The sequence below is a fragment of the Rhynchophorus ferrugineus genome, unplaced genomic scaffold (assembly GCF_030347505.1).
Source record: "Rhynchophorus ferrugineus isolate W39M unplaced genomic scaffold, kcgeb_rfMv2 rfM2, whole genome shotgun sequence".
Lineage (NCBI taxonomy): Eukaryota > Metazoa > Arthropoda > Insecta > Coleoptera > Curculionidae > Rhynchophorus > Rhynchophorus ferrugineus.
Window position 1 is genome coordinate 5,257,209 of NW_027472581.1, and position 16,162 is coordinate 5,273,370.

At 32.2% G+C, this 16,162-nt stretch overlaps 2 protein-coding genes across 3 annotated transcripts; one reads left to right on the plus strand and one right to left on the minus strand.

The window, feature by feature from the left end:
• Window positions 1-364: 364 nt before the first annotated feature.
• On the minus strand, window positions 365-13,365 carry REPTOR-BP (REPTOR-binding partner). Its single transcript, XM_076394710.1, has 4 exons — window positions 13,207-13,365; window positions 4,538-4,625; window positions 4,354-4,475; window positions 365-707 (listed from the first exon to the last, which is right to left on the minus strand). The coding sequence occupies exons 1-4, from the start codon at window positions 13,249-13,251 to the stop codon at window positions 606-608; spliced, it is 357 nt and encodes a 118-aa protein (XP_076250825.1). The 5' UTR covers window positions 13,252-13,365; the 3' UTR covers window positions 365-605.
• A 463-nt stretch (window positions 13,366-13,828) lies between these two features.
• Window positions 13,829-15,022, plus strand: LOC143190436 (protein BCCIP homolog). Of its 2 annotated transcripts, none has more exons than XM_076394709.1 (5): window positions 13,829-14,002; window positions 14,084-14,242; window positions 14,297-14,504; window positions 14,567-14,731; window positions 14,795-15,022. In XM_076394709.1, the coding sequence occupies exons 1-5, from the start codon at window positions 13,901-13,903 to the stop codon at window positions 15,004-15,006; spliced, it is 846 nt and encodes a 281-aa protein (XP_076250824.1). In that variant the 5' UTR covers window positions 13,829-13,900; the 3' UTR covers window positions 15,007-15,022. The 2 variants fall into 2 exon arrangements, with proteins under 2 accessions (XP_076250824.1, XP_076250823.1); XM_076394708.1 differs by having other exon boundaries at window positions 13,830-14,002; window positions 14,792-15,022.
• The last annotated feature ends 1,140 nt before the right edge of the window (window positions 15,023-16,162 follow it).

The window sequence follows — 16,162 nt, forward strand, 5'->3', positions numbered from 1 at the left end:
CTCAATGATTCATTCACCCGTTTTACTGTTATGATCGAAACCTTACACCAGAAAGGAAGATTACCTGAAAAGAGGAACAAGCAAGTTGTTCAAATATGTACGTTAATTCATACATTTGTCAGATTATGACTACAAAAGCTTTTAAAGAATCCTTTGTGTAGAAATCTAGAGAACAGACGTAATGTAAAACATTGTATGTAAGTAGTTTATCATTAATATTTTTCATAAAATTTTAGAAAAAAAAAGAATATTAAACTCAGTATAGAGTCAAGTCACCAAAACCATCATTCAGATTAATTAGATATCACTTTTCCCAAAAATATAAAAAGTGGAATGGTTTTAATACATAATAAAAAACAATATATCTGTAATGTAACAAAATATATTTTCATGTTGTCCAACATATATAAAATAAATAAGACCTGATCAAACACAGATATTGTATAATATTGTAACAAGATAAGCCGTGATTTTATTGTAACTTATTTTGTTTGTGCCTCATCGATTAATAGACTTCATGTAATTTTAAATCATAAAAAATATATATATACAAAAGGCTACCCGAGAATAGCCAACTTTAAAATATCACAATGGAAAGTATAGGCCTAGGGTTCCTGTTTAAGATCGAGTTCGGTGGATTCTTCCAACAAAGCTTGGATTCCCTCTGGAATTTTTCCCTCATCAATTTCTCTAGCGATTTGTATGTACTACAAAAAAAAAGATGTTTTAAAATTAATATTACAATTACAACATTCATACAATTTTTCCATTACAAATACATTTTTAACTTTTGATACAAGCTAAACATCATGCATGAATTTCGATATATATTAGCTCACTAGCGACCCGCCCCGGCTTCGCACGGGTGCAATGCTGATACTAAATTAAATACACTACAGAAAAAATATGAACGTTGTATATAAAAACATAGCGGCCCGCTCCGACTTTGCACGGGCATAAAATATATATGCCTATGTCACTCAATGAAAACATGATTAAAATCGATCCAGTATTTTTGGTTCATTCATTACTGCCCTTGGCCTGCACGCATTAAATTTGGAGTAAAACAATTCCTCTTCCCCTATACTTACTATGAAGATTTCCTGCTATCTTTGGAATATCTAAATTCATACAATTTTTATTACATTACACATTTTTAAACGCAAATTTTAAATTTGTAATATCTCCGAAAATATTTGTTTAATTTACATGCTGTAAGGAACCATATTGATCTATATTAATTACACACTGTATTTAAGGTACTTAATTCGATAAGGATTAATGCCGTATTGCTTAAAATAGCTTCGTAAATAAGCCATTTTCTCACGTAAAAAGTAAACAATAAAAATGGTTAATGTGGGTTATCCCTAAAAGATAAACATATACCATCGGGGACTTTTTTGTAGACCTTTTTATGGTGTACAATACTGTAGTACATTAATTGGATCTAACTCGTAGGGTTAGGCAGCGTTTTTGCTAATTGCTAAATAAGCCTAAAAAAATAGGTTAATTTACGACATCACGTTAGAAACCTCTAAAATTAGCAATGTTGCCTTAGTATATTATGCATGTATTATACATATAAACCTTCCTCTTGAATCACTCTATCTATTGAAAAAAACCGCATCAAAATCCGTTGCGTAGTTTTAAAGATTTAAGCGCACATAGGGATATAGGGACAGAAAAGGCGACTTTGTTTTATACTATGTAGTGATACAAAACTAACGTGTTTCGATAATTTATATTTTTTATAAAGGATTGATAAGATAATTTGTATTAAGTTATAAAAATGGTTTAAAGCACAATAAGGTGATAGGAAAATTAAATATTACTTTCCATGAACGATTACATTGCAATGGTGTACAATTTCAACAGACAATAGAAACGTTATAAAAATCAAATAACAGATTGTCGCCAACCTTACATATTCCCCAGACCAGCATCACAAGTGGTAGTAAAAGTAAATTTGTGAAAAAGCTTCCCAATGATCAAAGTAATCCCAAAGACAACGTGTTTTGGTGATATGTGTTATCTAACTTGGAACTATTTTGAACAGAATATTATTAATGTAGATGAATTAATACATTTGTTTATAAAAATATCAAAAAATCCCCCTTATTTTCTGAATAAACCTCGTATTCCGATAACGCTGCTTTTACCAAAGCCTACTTTACTGTATAAAAAAATAAAAATGATATATTTTATTTACTAGACACATGACAAAGTACATGACAGACCAATTGACTTAATGTGAAATATACTGCAGAGTAATATTTAGTGAAAGATAATGATTTTACCAATTACATATTTCTATTATTATAGCCCCGGCCTACTTATAATTTTCTTCCCTTTCTTTGATACTATATACAACAGGAGAATATTAAAACGTAGGTACATTGATACAAAAAAATGGTGCAATTAACACGGACAAAATATTGAGTGAGTAAAAAATATATATTATAGAACCATAATAAAAAACTTATTAAAATCATTGGAAGAACGTGAGAAATACGAAAGATATATGGTGGGTTTTAACTATATATTGTAAGATATTTAACAACACAAATAATGATAATTTAGAAAAAGTAACTGAACAGTGAATAATAGAGTTTTCAATATTTACGGTTTTTAATTAAATAGAAACGTATCTTTATTATTATTATTTTTCTACAATGCAAAAAGACTCCATGCAAAAAAAATCAAAGGTAATAATATATTAATGATACATAAATATAAAATACTATTCCTTTAATTTTGAATAAGTTTTAATTATTTTTTACATGTTTTGAATACTAATATTTGAGTACTAGTTTTGAAACGAACTTACAAACACTGCAAAAATTTCTTTTCTACAAAGTCCATGGACAATAAATAACAAGTTAAATCCATGTTTTTTAGTTAGCCCTAACCGTCAAAATATGCGTGTATAAATTTGACAACTGTCGGGTCATTAGTTTGTGAATTATAGCATTTTGAGTGAAGCAACTTTTGTTATTGTGAAAAAAATGGATAAAAAGGAATTTCGCGTGTTGATAAAATATTGCTTTTTGAAGGGAAAAAATATAGTTGAAGCAAAACCCTGGCTTGATGCTCAGTTTCCGGACACTACCTCAGGAAAATCAACAATCAAGAATTGGTATGCTAAGTTTAGACGTGGTAAAATGAGCACCGGAGACGGTGAACACAGTGGACGCCCAAAAGAGGTTGTTACCAACGAAAACATTAAAAAAATATACAAAATGATTTTGAGTGACCGTAAATTGAAATTGAATGAAATAGCAGACACTCGTGTACATCATATTATTCACGAATATTTGGGTACGAAAAGCAGGTCTGTGCAAAGTGGGTGCCGCGCGAGCTCACTTTTGACCAAAAATTACGACGAGTTTTTCAGAGCAGTGTTTGAAGATGATCAAGCTTAATAAACCCGAGTTGTTGCGTTGGTATGTGACAATAGATGAAATATGGCTCATCATTTCACTCCGAAGTATAATCGACAGTCATTCGAGTGGACTGCACACGATGAACCCGCTCCAAAGCGTGGGAAAACGCAACAGTCGACTGGCAAGTTTATGCCGTCTGTATTTTGGGATGCGCATGGAATAATTTTCATTGACTACCTTGAAAAAGAGAGGACTATCAACAGCGACTATGACATAGCGTTATTGAACCGGACGAAATCGCCGAAAAATGACCGCATTTGAAGAAAAAGAAAGTGCTGCTTCACCAAGACAATGCACCGTGTATTGGACCATGAAATTAACTTCCTCATCCACCGTATTCTTCAGATCTGGCCCCCACAGAGACTATTTTCTGTTCTCAAATCTCAAAGGAATGCTCGCTGGGAAAAAAAGTTCGTCGAATGAAGAGGCGATCGCCGAAGCTGAGGCCAATTTTGAGGCAAAGGACAAATCGTACTACAAAAATGGTATCGAAAAGTTGGACGGTCGCTATAATCAGTGTATCACCCTTGAAGGAAATTATGTTGAATAAAAGAAACTAATTTTGTTAAAAAAATTTTACTGGTAGGCCGGGAACTTTTCAATTGACCTGTTTTAACATAGGTGTGCTTTACTATGGTAAAATATATACCGATTATAATCATTTTCTGATATATACTTATGTATCATACATAATCCATTGATCTGTCATGTACGCAGTTTCTTCAGATATATATATATATATATATATATATATATATATATATATATATATATATATATATATATATATATATATATATATATATATATATATATATATATATATATATATATCTGAAATATCTGATATATCAATTAAATAAAAGATGTAATTAATGAAAAAAACACATAGTGAGTGTGATACACATACCCGTTCTAATTCCTTTCGTAGCGCAAATACAGCCTTCTCCCTATCTGCAACAAGTTCCTCTAGGTATTGGTACCTTAGTTTTTTCCGGGCTCTACATTCTCTAGCACTTTGTCGACTGCGTTCTAAAATTAATTGAGAATTTAAAAAATATATTTTCTAAATAAGAGCCGGCGGTAACCAGTACCTAGTTTGGCTTTCATGTCAACTTTGTCAGCAGATTTTCGGCCCGGCTTGCGACCTCTCTTGCCCGACTCCCTACGCTGTGGTCCCTCCTAAAACCATTTAAATACATGTTAATAAAACCAACGAAAACATTTAAACTAGAATAGGGCATATATTCATACAAATTTCTAATACTAATCTGGTATGGAACCCAAGTATTGAGCATTTTTTGGTACCCAGTCTTATGTAAATCGTTGAAAACTGTTGATGGTCGATGTTTTTTTTTTCGTAGCAGTGTAGCGAAAACAAAGGTGTACCGGAAAGTCATTACCGGTTTTTTTAACAGAATATATCTCAGCTATCTCTGATAACCAACGACAACTTCAAAATGAAGTGAAACATAACATTATTGTACTTTCTAACGTAATACAGGCCTACATAAACCACCTAAGTAAAGTAGAGGAAAATCGAAACATTATTAAAAATAAGCTGATAATTCTGGAAGGTAAAGAGGTAACAATCACCGACACTCTATATATCTCACTTATAATTGATAACATAAATGCCGAACTTTTAAAGATAAAGTCAACTTTAATTAATATTGAAACAGCAATTAGTTTTGCAAAAGGATAAATGTAATGCACAACACAATCCTAAATGACCTCGAGCTAAACGAAATTCTTAACAAACTGCCACATAGAAACTTCGTTCAATTTTCAAACATAATAAGTTATTATAAGATTATGACACCTCAAGTTAAACTGATGAATCAATATATAATATTTGCAATTCATATATCAATTGTCACCCCGTTCAATTCACATTGTACAAAATACTGCTTATTCCCTTCCAGAACCAAACAATACTCACCCCTAAATCCTTCCTATTACTTATGGAAAAAAAGTACTTCTCTACAGAAGAAGAATGCCCAAAAGTCGAAGACATCTTTATATATGCACAAGAAAGCCTGTTGCAAGAAGAAAACTGCATTACAAGAATCCTCACACATAACCAGAATACCGGTCGGTCAATGTCCGCTATACTACTACAAGTATCATCAAAGTAAACAACAAGGAAATCTTGGTAATACCTGCAGAGCCGGTACCATTGATCAGTCATTGCCAGGAGTTGAAGCGCTCCAAACTCATCGATAAACCTACAATCATCACCCTAGAAAAATGCCCACTAGAAATCAATGATCAGTCAACAGCGTTCGAGAAATCAAGCAACCTCTACTACATGTCCCTCACTTGAAATTGCAAGAAATTAATCACCAATAAAATTTCACGATGTCCACAGGATAAGAATAACCGCTAACCATTGGATAGCCCCAATTACAGCCCTAGTACTCCTAATCTTATTTGGCATCATAGTGACCACAAGAAGCCTATTGAAAAGGACTCAAGCTAAAAAAACGAACGGAGAAGACATCAATATTACCTTAGAACTTCAACCCAGAGAAGCGGAAAATCGCCAACTCTTATTTTCCGAACTCATGGAGGGAGGAGTTATGTAGGTAGAAACGACCCATCTTTGTTTATATTAGTTTAATCTGTGTTTATACGATGTCGTCAATAATATATATATATATATATATATATATATATATATATATATATATATATATATATATATATATATATATATATATATATATATATATATATATATATATATATATATATATATATATACTTAATTTTCGAACTTAAGTTGTCTCTGTAATAATTTAGTAAAAGTAATTAATTATAAATAAATAAATTATTTTCAAAAACAAAGTGTATCAATCAAATTATTTAACTCCAGTTATAACATAACCATTATTTGTAAAGTATTCGACAAAATATTTCATATAAGTATTTATTTTCCAACAAGTTAATTCTAAATAACAATAGGTTGGAAGTTTTCATAAGTTAGTAAAGTAAAAAAAAACGAACTGTGACACAATCACAGTTAATTTGGGAATGTGGTAATTTATGTGGTTATTTTGAGTATAAGAATAACATAATTTCCAAAGCTCAATAACTTTTGATTAAGCAAACAAATTAGTCTTCTGTTCTTGTTAGTTAGTAAGTTATCGCATGTTGCAATGTTGCCGTCTTAACTTAAAATTTTGGTTTGCAGCGTTAGCTAGTTTGTAATTCTAATAATTATCACTAATGTTTAGAAGAATTTTGTATACATTTGACAACAGGATCGATCAGTGCCAACACAAAGCGGATTTTATAGACTGATTCGGTTATATGTTCTGACATATCAGACAACATTCTGTTTCTTCTTCTATCAGAAGGAAAAATCTGCCCCAACTTTAAAATGAATATTATATTTTTATAAAAGTGACATCGAATATCTATAACGTATATTGGCTATTTTATTGGAAGGACTATGCCTGGTGGTAAACGCATCAGCAGGTACATTTTATTCAGCTCACATAACGTATCGAAGAGAAAATAAAAGAGTAAAATAATGTATTTTCAAATTAATAACAAATTATTTTGCAGTAGGCAAGGAAGAACTTAATATGGAACTGATAAAATATGGAAGGCAAGTGAGTGATGATTTCAATGTATATGATATTCATTTGTATTATTATTCCATAACAAGAGAAAAAAACTAAAAAAGGAAGTCATCAATATCGTACTTTCAAAAAGCACATCAATAGATAAGCTAAAATAAATAATAAAAAAAACATATGAATATATGATATATGATTGATATAAAATAAAAATATATGATTGAGTCCATCAATAGGGACAAACTATTCCAAAGAGAACCAGAGAACTCCAGAGAGAACATTCCAAAGTCAGTATAATGTCACAGAAATTACAGTTTATAAAAATTGAGTAAAACAAAGAAATGGTATCTTGAACACGTTTCTAAAAATGACTAAAATGTAGAAAAATAAGAAACTGTTGAAATAGATAATACACTTGAAGAACTAACAGGAGAAGGTAAAAAATAGGAATGAAAATAAACAAAAAAAATTATGAGTATAGAAAAGACCACCAGAAACATTTTTTCGCCTTTCGCTTATAACAGGTCAATTGAAAAGTACCCGGACTGACACATAGATGGCGCTACTAGAATTAAATCCATATGGTTTTAGTTAGCCCTAACTCTCAAAAGAAGCGTGTATAAATTTGGCAGCTGTCGGATCATTAATTTGTGAATTATAGCATTTTGAGCGAAGCAACTTTTGTTATTGTGAAAAAAAATAGATAAAAAGGAATTTCGTGTGTTCATAAAGTGTTGCTTTTTGAAGGGAAAAAATACAATTGAAGCAAAAACTTGGCTTGATGCCGAATTTCCGGACATTGCCCCAGGAAAATCAAACATCAAAGATTGGTATGATAAGTTTAGACGTGGTGAAACGAGTACCGAAGACGGTGACTGCAGTGGACGCCCAACAGAGGTTGTTACCGACGAAAACATTTTAAAAAACCACAAAATGATTTTGAATGACCGTAAATTGAAACTGAATGAAATAACAGACACTCTAAAGATATCAACTGAACGTTTATATCATATCATTCACGAATATTTGGGTATGAGAAAGCTCTGTGCAAAGTGGGTGCGGCACACTTTTGACCAAAAATAACGACGAGTTGATGATTCGGAGCAGTGTTTGAAGATGATCAAGCGAAATAAACACGAGTTTTTGTGTCGATATGTGACAATGGATGAAACATAGCTCCACCATTTCACTCCGAAGTCCAATTGACAGTCATCCGAGTGGACTGCATACGATCAACCCGCTCCAAAGCGTGGGAAAACGCAACGGTCGGCTGGCAAGTTTGTGGCGTCTGTATTTGTGATGCGCATGGAATAATTTTCATTGACTACTTTGAAAAAGGAAGGACCATTAACAGCGACGATTACATAGCGTTATTGGGCCGTTTGATGGACGAAATCACCGAAAAACGGCCGCATTTGAAGAAAACGAAAGTGCTGCTTCACCAAGACAATACACCGTGTTACAAGTAAGTGAAAACGATGGAAAAAAATCCATGAATTGGGCTTCGAATTGCTTCCTCATCCACCGTATTCTCCAGATCTGGCCCTCCAGTGACTCAGTGAAACTGAGGCCTATTTTGAAGCAAAGGATAAATCATACTACAAAAATGGTATCGAAATATACAATAATCGAAAATGGTCGCTATAATCAGTGTATCATCCTTGAAGGGAATAATGTTGAATAAAAAATTTAATTTTGCCAAAAAAAATGTGTTTTACTATGGTAAGCCGGGGACTTTTCAATAGACCTGTTAAGCTTCTTTTTGTAACCAGGTTTATATAAATATTTCAAAATAACGTTGTGCTCAATACCTAGCTCATTCCAAATTTCGATACTGCTGATATGGTTATATTTCTGGGCTGCTTCAAGAATTTCATCAACTTTTTCAGTGTTTGTGCGACTACAGCCCCGGTTATCATTCACATCAAAAATACCAGAAAAAAAGTGCGAACTAAGTGTTTAAAACAATAAAAACTTTTATTTTACTTTAGAACTATTCTATATTACGGAAAGAAGTGGCTATTGTTGAATAGTAAGAACAAAATGATACTGAGCGTTTAAATCTATTCGAAAATAAGACATCTCACACATCAAACCATTCAATCTTAATGTAAACACACAATTCTGTGAGCTACAGCAATCCGCCTTGGTACTTGCACATTCTGAACTGCAAGCCTCAGTCTAAATTCCAGTAGACTATGTTAGGTCACAGGAATTTTACGCCGTCTTTGATCGCCTTATACCTTGAACTACGATACTTATACCAGAAGTCGAAGAACGAGGAGTATTTCATAAAGCTTGAATGTTTCCTTATTGGAATAGTTTATGGATATGGGTTTTTGAGCACCTTCAATCCCCATTTATTACAGGCCTTACAGCTTCAGCTGCGATTCTTTTGCCTGAACGGCCACCAACTACACCAAGGAATGTTTCGAATAATTGTGGAACGATTGCCAATGCCAAACAATAAAAGACTGAAGAAGTTTCCTTAGCAGCCCTCTCGCAGGTTCGGGAAACAACAAGCCGCATTGACAGGGTACTATCAACAACATCTTCAAACCATCAGATATCTCAAGTACTTTCTAACTCCAAGGCTAAAACAAAGTGTATATGAGTACATAAAATATTTTTAACAAAAAAATTGAATCTAGCAACAAAATAGATTTGTTTTGTTCCTAATTTAATTTTGTGTATATGTCACAAAATTATATTATTATTATTGTATTGTTTAGGCTCGGCACCGGCATCAAAGTAATCTGTTGGTAGAAGTTAAAATAATATTGAAAATAGATAAACTTAATTACTATTTAGTGAGTAGTTCCTTATTTATTTTTTGAAGTTGGTTCAATTTTTTGTTACTAATATTTTATTTTTCTCTCTATAATATAAATGATAATGATGCTCCACCGATTTGAACATGTGAGTACTGGGTTCGATGGTTTAAATATTTTGACACCGAAGACAAAGAACGTTCTGAACGTTCAGCCAAGGAAGTTTGAAGACGTGGTTTTGGTGAAAGAATTACTCGATGATAATCCATGTAAAACACAAGAATACATAGAATTGTTGGGAATAACACATCCAAAAAAATTCAAGAAACTATTTGAAATTCAACAGAAAATATCGCATAGTATCGAATGTCTGGTGAAGTTAGACCTAGATAAGAAAGGCACCGAGCAAACAGATAACACGTGGCTAGTAAAAAAGTGGTCGAGCTGCCCTGATAATGGTGGTACAGGTGCCGGGGGTAGACGAATCGTAAGTTAGACCTGATAGAGGACCCTGTATGATGGCTATAACCATAAACCTCAAGAAGGGAATATTCGAGCATTTTTAAGAATCGGTAACGCACGTGTTTCATCCATGTGCGAAGCTCCTAACTGGAAGAGTCTTTCCCTCCTCAAAATTTTGAACGAATCGGGATGCTTGAACCAAGAACCGGAGGGAGGAGCTTCGACGATAAAACCCGGTGCACCGACAACGAGAATCAGAATTGAAGTGTTCAAAGAATTATAATTATCGAAAATAACAAAATTAAGAACAAAAGAACAGCCAGAACAAAATTAAAAGAAGTTGCAAAGAGTTCGGAAAAGAAAAGTCCGAACAGAATTACAGAATAAGTCAGAACAGTAGAGTGTCGAGAGTGAGAACAGAAATGTCAATTAAGAAGAAAAAAAACAACAATAATGAAAGAACAAATACAGAATAGCTGTTTGTAAAGAACAGTACAATTTTTATAGATCGCGTGTATAATCATCAGTTGGGTCCGATCAGTATCAGTATTAGCTAAACCAGACATAGGATTCAGTAAGTAATTTCCATGCAATTCATAATTTTTTTTCGCCATTACCTATCGATCTGACATCTTTCATTTTATATATTTTTTATATTTTTCATTTAAATAAACAAACTCGTCTTCGCGCATTCATTTAAGCAGAGAAAAGAGAAAATAAATTGTATTTCATTTGCAACAATGTTTTCTACCCTTAAAAACTCAACACCAATATTTATTATAAAATTATAAATTTTAAATAAACATCTCAAATTATCGACTACAATCGAACGAGAAATATTGTCATTATGTAAATACGATTAAGGAAATATTGACATAGCAATTGACATTATTTGATACTGCCAATGCCCGCCACTGACACATTTTTCCGAATGTCAGGGTCTCTATTGTTTGTTCGGTTTCGTGATAGATAGCACGTCATAATTTCGCTGCTAGTGAGGAAGGTCAGTGTTGAAATTAGATTCAGTAGTGGCTTCAATAAACAAATGAATACGACGAACGTTTAATCACCAATAACGTTATATAAATAACATAACGATTACGAATTATATATACTGCAAAAGACAATTACAAATTACTATATAATTATATAAAAATACTCTATCCCTTTTACGTCGTACATCCACTACGCAATAGTTCGTCAATTATAAATCACCATTTAAAGTATATTATCATTTTTTTCGCGCTTTATTATTCAAATATCAGCTGGTGAAGATGCATTCAACTGTATTTGACCCCAATAATACAATAGTGTGCTTAGAAAAATGCATGAAACAAAAGAACCGGCATGGGACCGGCTTAAATTCGACAAACCGTCAAGCAAAACTACGAATTCCATGAATGGTAAACTTTCCTTTTTCCAATTGGACAATACCGAGCAATATTTTAATATAAGAAGTAACAAAATATGACGAATTTAAAATAATTCGCTTACCGTTTTCCCAATGAAGTGCGTAGTTTAAGCAGCGCCGACACGCAGTGGATGAGGAGACGAACGGACGGCTAAAACCCGCCGTGCGACGTTGCCAAACTCTGACATACTACCTCGACAACACTCCGTAACGTATACAACGTTTCAAGTGTAGCCAAACGTCCCTATATCGTTACTAGACAGTATCAGAGAAAAATCTAAGTTCAAAGATACCCACTTTTTTAAAAAATTAAATATACTTATATACGGATACTATCGACAACTCAGCTATTAGGTATGAAAGCGGCCGTCGACAACAGCGCTGTTGCCAAATGAAAATTGCGACCAAAACTGCGTTTCTAAAAAATATATCTAAAGTATGTATTTATTTTCCACAATAAGATCATAAAACGATTAAAATAAAATAATTTTTAAACCAAGACTGTCTCTTCCCATGTATTTCAAAAAAAGTTTTTTTTAAGTATATATGTATTTTTATTGCAATATTGGATTTTAATTTAAAACATGATAATGCGTCGTTTTCATAAATTATTAAACATAGAAAATAAAAAGTGTCTATTTAAAATAAAGACAATTTCCAATAACCTATATTATAAACGTAAATTGGACAAACAATAAAATTTGTTTCTTGTCCAGACGTATTTAATTGGGATGACAATCTGATTTGTCATTACGGCAACACCGGTTGACATTATATATTGCGCAGTTTTACCACCGCCTTGGAAATTTTCAAAGTGGAAAATAGAAGAAATGTGAAAATCCACAAAAAATCAACATTAAAGTTTTAAACAAAATACGAATTAATATCAGTTAAATTCATAATATTTCTGTGCCAACGATATAATTAACTTTAAAACAAAAACTAAAAAGATTAAAAAATATCTATAATATTAATTAATATTAAAGTGCATATAAAATGTATTTCGAAATATTAACTTTCAGCACCATCTACTAGTGGACCGTTCAGTAAAAAACACCAGCAGAGCGCCATCTCTAGACAATACGTGATAATATCGTAGCGTTAGTGGTGTAATCTTACGAAATACATATTTAAAATACCAGAAATTATTTTTAGAGCAAACCTAATTATAACAAAAAATGTCATTTTTATGAGTAGGTAAACAACGGGACAAATATGAGTATTATGACATTAATAACAATTACAACATTCAATAAAAATATTTTTTCGCACATCAATTGGAACGCATGCGCAACCCGTTTTATATAACCCAAATGTGCCCCTTAAATATATCCTAGAACAAAAGCTAATCAAAATTAAATTTGGAATTCTAAAATTAATATAAAATTAATGCCAAACAAATTTGCATCAATACTACATTAACTTCTATATGAGTCAGATTAACTGATTGAAATATACATAAGTATAATATTTGTGTAGATACAGCATTTTCCTTACAATCGATGAAAAACTGTTTGTCATTTAAAACTTACTGTGGCAATGTTCTCGTCGATCACAGTCATTTCTTGAAAATCCATTGTTATTATTTAAAAACTCTTCAGAGCGTCGAAAACTTGCAAAAATTGTTTCAGTATACACAAACACATGCAACGTGCCTGAATATTTACAAACATATGCAAGGTCATTCATTTGTTACGTCAAGAATATCGATAAGAATTTCATGAAGGACTAATTTTATATATTCTATACCCAAAAAACTATAAGTTAGAAAAAGATGCAACAGTACAAAACTAATCCCACCACTTTTAGGCAGTGTCATCTATTGAATTTCATGATAACTATAAACAGTGTGAACTAGGTTTACTGTAATATTTAGTATTAATAAAAATCAAATGAGTTTTAACTATGGAAAGCCTGGTAAATAGCTGATTTGAGCTATCGAATAAATTCATTCGTTACTTTCAATCTGATATAAAATTATTTGAAACAAAGTATCGTCTACAAGACAAAGGGTTCACCTGCGGTCTTTCTCCTCCGACTCAAGTGATTTTTTAAAGCTACGTTTAAAACAATTCCTTTTCTAGTATTTTTTGACAACTTTTTTTTAAGGATGGTATAATGTTTCCTTAAATTTGATTCGATTATTTCCGTTACTAATAATATTTATGTTGGGTTATGTATTTAAGCGTGTTTTGATTCTTTCCGATAATTTTTTTTAAAGCAGCGATGGCCGGCCCCACGAAAAAGCCCCGAAAACCAGCGGAGCCTCAATCTGATGATGAATCTATGAGTGATGAGAGCGAATCTGGGACTTATCATGGCCAACAGGTTGTACATTAATTGTTTTCATACATGTATTTTATATTTTCTATATTTTTAATATTTAATTATACTTATTTGTTTCTCCAGGAAGTTGAAGCGACCTTTGAGGGTAGAAACCCAGAAGGACAAGATTTTCATGGTATCAAACAATTGTTACTTCAGTTGTTCCTGAAAGCACATGTTGATCTTTCTCAAATGGCTGAAATGTTAATCGCCCAATTTGGTGTTGGGTCTGTATTGAAACAGGTATATTTTCCTAAGTATATATACATATTATAGTATAGCATGTAATGTTATCAGAGTTGTGAAGATAGTGATGATGAGGATGATATGGATCTGTCAGATGAGTCCAATGTATTTGGAATTACAAGTGTGATAAATTTGAGTTCTCATAAAGAAACCCTATGTGTTAAACAGTTTTATGCTTTACTAGAGGAGTTAATCAAACAACATGCTGATAATAACATGCAATCAGACATTCTTCAAATTCTGCAGAGCAATAAAATAGGTAACAATTGGAAATTATAGGAAAATTATGTTTAAAATATTGTTTATTTATTTTTATTTCAGGGTTTTTAATAAATGAAAGATTTGTTAATATACCAGCCAAAATATCAGCTGTCATGCTAAATTCACTTTTAGATGAGTTGAATAGGATTAAAAAAAAGGATAATTCATATGATTTTGATTATTATGTTTTAATTTGCAAAACATCCAAACCAAAAGAAAATAATGGTAATTAAACTAATGATAGCTATTTTCAGTAACTTTATCTTATATTTATTTGTTTCGCAGCAGTAGAAGAACTTTATTCTAATGATGAAGAAGAAATTTTTAGAAAAGCAGCTGATGCCACTTTCGATTTTAGTGTAGAGAAAGAAGCCGATGTTGGCTTAGCTGGCAAATGGTTATCTGAAGATAAGCAAATGATTCCGTATAGAAGGATAATATTTTTCAAAGGCAGTAAACTAAATACTATTGTAAATGAAATTAGTTCATTAGTTCAATAAAAGCTTTTATATCAGATATTTGTTTTTACTTTTTTAATGTATTTAGCTTTTCTACCAAAAACAACTATTTCTACAACAAATTATATTAAAAAATCTCAAATAACACTTCATATGCTGGAATATATTTAGCAGTTCAGTGTTTTTATCATTTTGTTTTGTAGTATATTGTTTGTCTGTAAGGTAAAATTTAAGTAGCTAGAACTTAATTCTCCAAGTTGCTTTCCGTAGCGAGTAATCTTTGTCTGTTTCCGGGTTTAATTCACTTACATATTTCTCAAAGCAAGTCTGTTTATATACTTTAATCTTTTGATTTATCTGATTACTAATTCTATTAAATATTGTATTGTCTATAGCATTTTTGGTTCTGTGCCATACTCTTCTAGCTTTTCGTGTTTCTTTTACCAAATCCCTAATTTCGAGGGGAAAATTTACCTCATATTCTGATTTTTCTCTCCATCTTGGGGTAGATTCCTTTGCAGCTGGCCAAATTTGTTTAATTATATTTCAGGTTTGCTGCTCAAGATCATATGTGCTTTTGCATATGCAGACGATACAGCAATCTTAGCATCCCATGAAGATCCAGTCACAGCATCAATAAACCTACAAACCCACCTGGAGCAAATACAATTATGGTTGAAGACATGGCGCATTAAAGCCAATGAATCAAAATCTACGCATATAACGTTTACCCTGCGTAGAAGAACATGTCCACCAGTAAATATCAATCATCGTCAACTCCCCCAAGCAGAGCATGTTAAATATCTTGGTATGCATTTAGATCGACGCCTAACCTGGAAGAAGTACATACTCTCTAAACGGAAACAACTAGGTCTAAAATTATATCAAATGTATTGGCTCATTGGGCGCAAATCCAAGTTATCATTAGATAACAAGGTATTGCTGTATGAGTCTATACTCAAGCCCATTTGGACATATGGAATTCAACTATGGGGTACCGCTAGCAAATCTAATATATCCATCATTCAACGGTTCCAAAATAAGGTGTTGCGTGCCATTGTTGATGCTCCGTACTATATTTCAAATAAAGTGATACAACGCGATATTCCTCTAGAACCTATAACGAGTGTAATCCAACGTGTTTGTGTGAAGTACTTCGAAAGAGTGTCAGTGCATCCCAATGTACTCGCTAATCAGC

Bases quoted from the DNA above. Each gene is read 5' to 3' on its own strand.
- LOC143190436 (XM_076394708.1), top strand. From the start codon at position 13,901: ATGGCCGGCCCCACGAAAAAGCCCCGAAAACCAGCGGAGCCTCAATCT. The intron at 14,003-14,083 runs GTTGTACATTAA...TTGTTTCTCCAG, and splicing joins GGACTTATCATGGCCAACAG to GAAGTTGAAGCGACCTTTGA. The intron at 14,732-14,791 runs GTAATTAAACTA...TTTGTTTCGCAG, and splicing joins CAAACCAAAAGAAAATAATG to CAGTAGAAGAACTTTATTCT.
- REPTOR-BP (XM_076394710.1), bottom strand. From the start codon at position 13,251: ATGGATTTTCAAGAAATGACTGTGATCGACGAGAACATTGCCACA. The intron at 4,626-13,206 runs GTAAGTTTTAAA...AAATGGTTTTAG, and splicing joins TCGACGAGAACATTGCCACA to GAGGGACCACAGCGTAGGGA. The intron at 708-4,353 runs GTATGTGTATCA...TTTTTTTTGTAG, and splicing joins TACGAAAGGAATTAGAACGG to TACATACAAATCGCTAGAGA.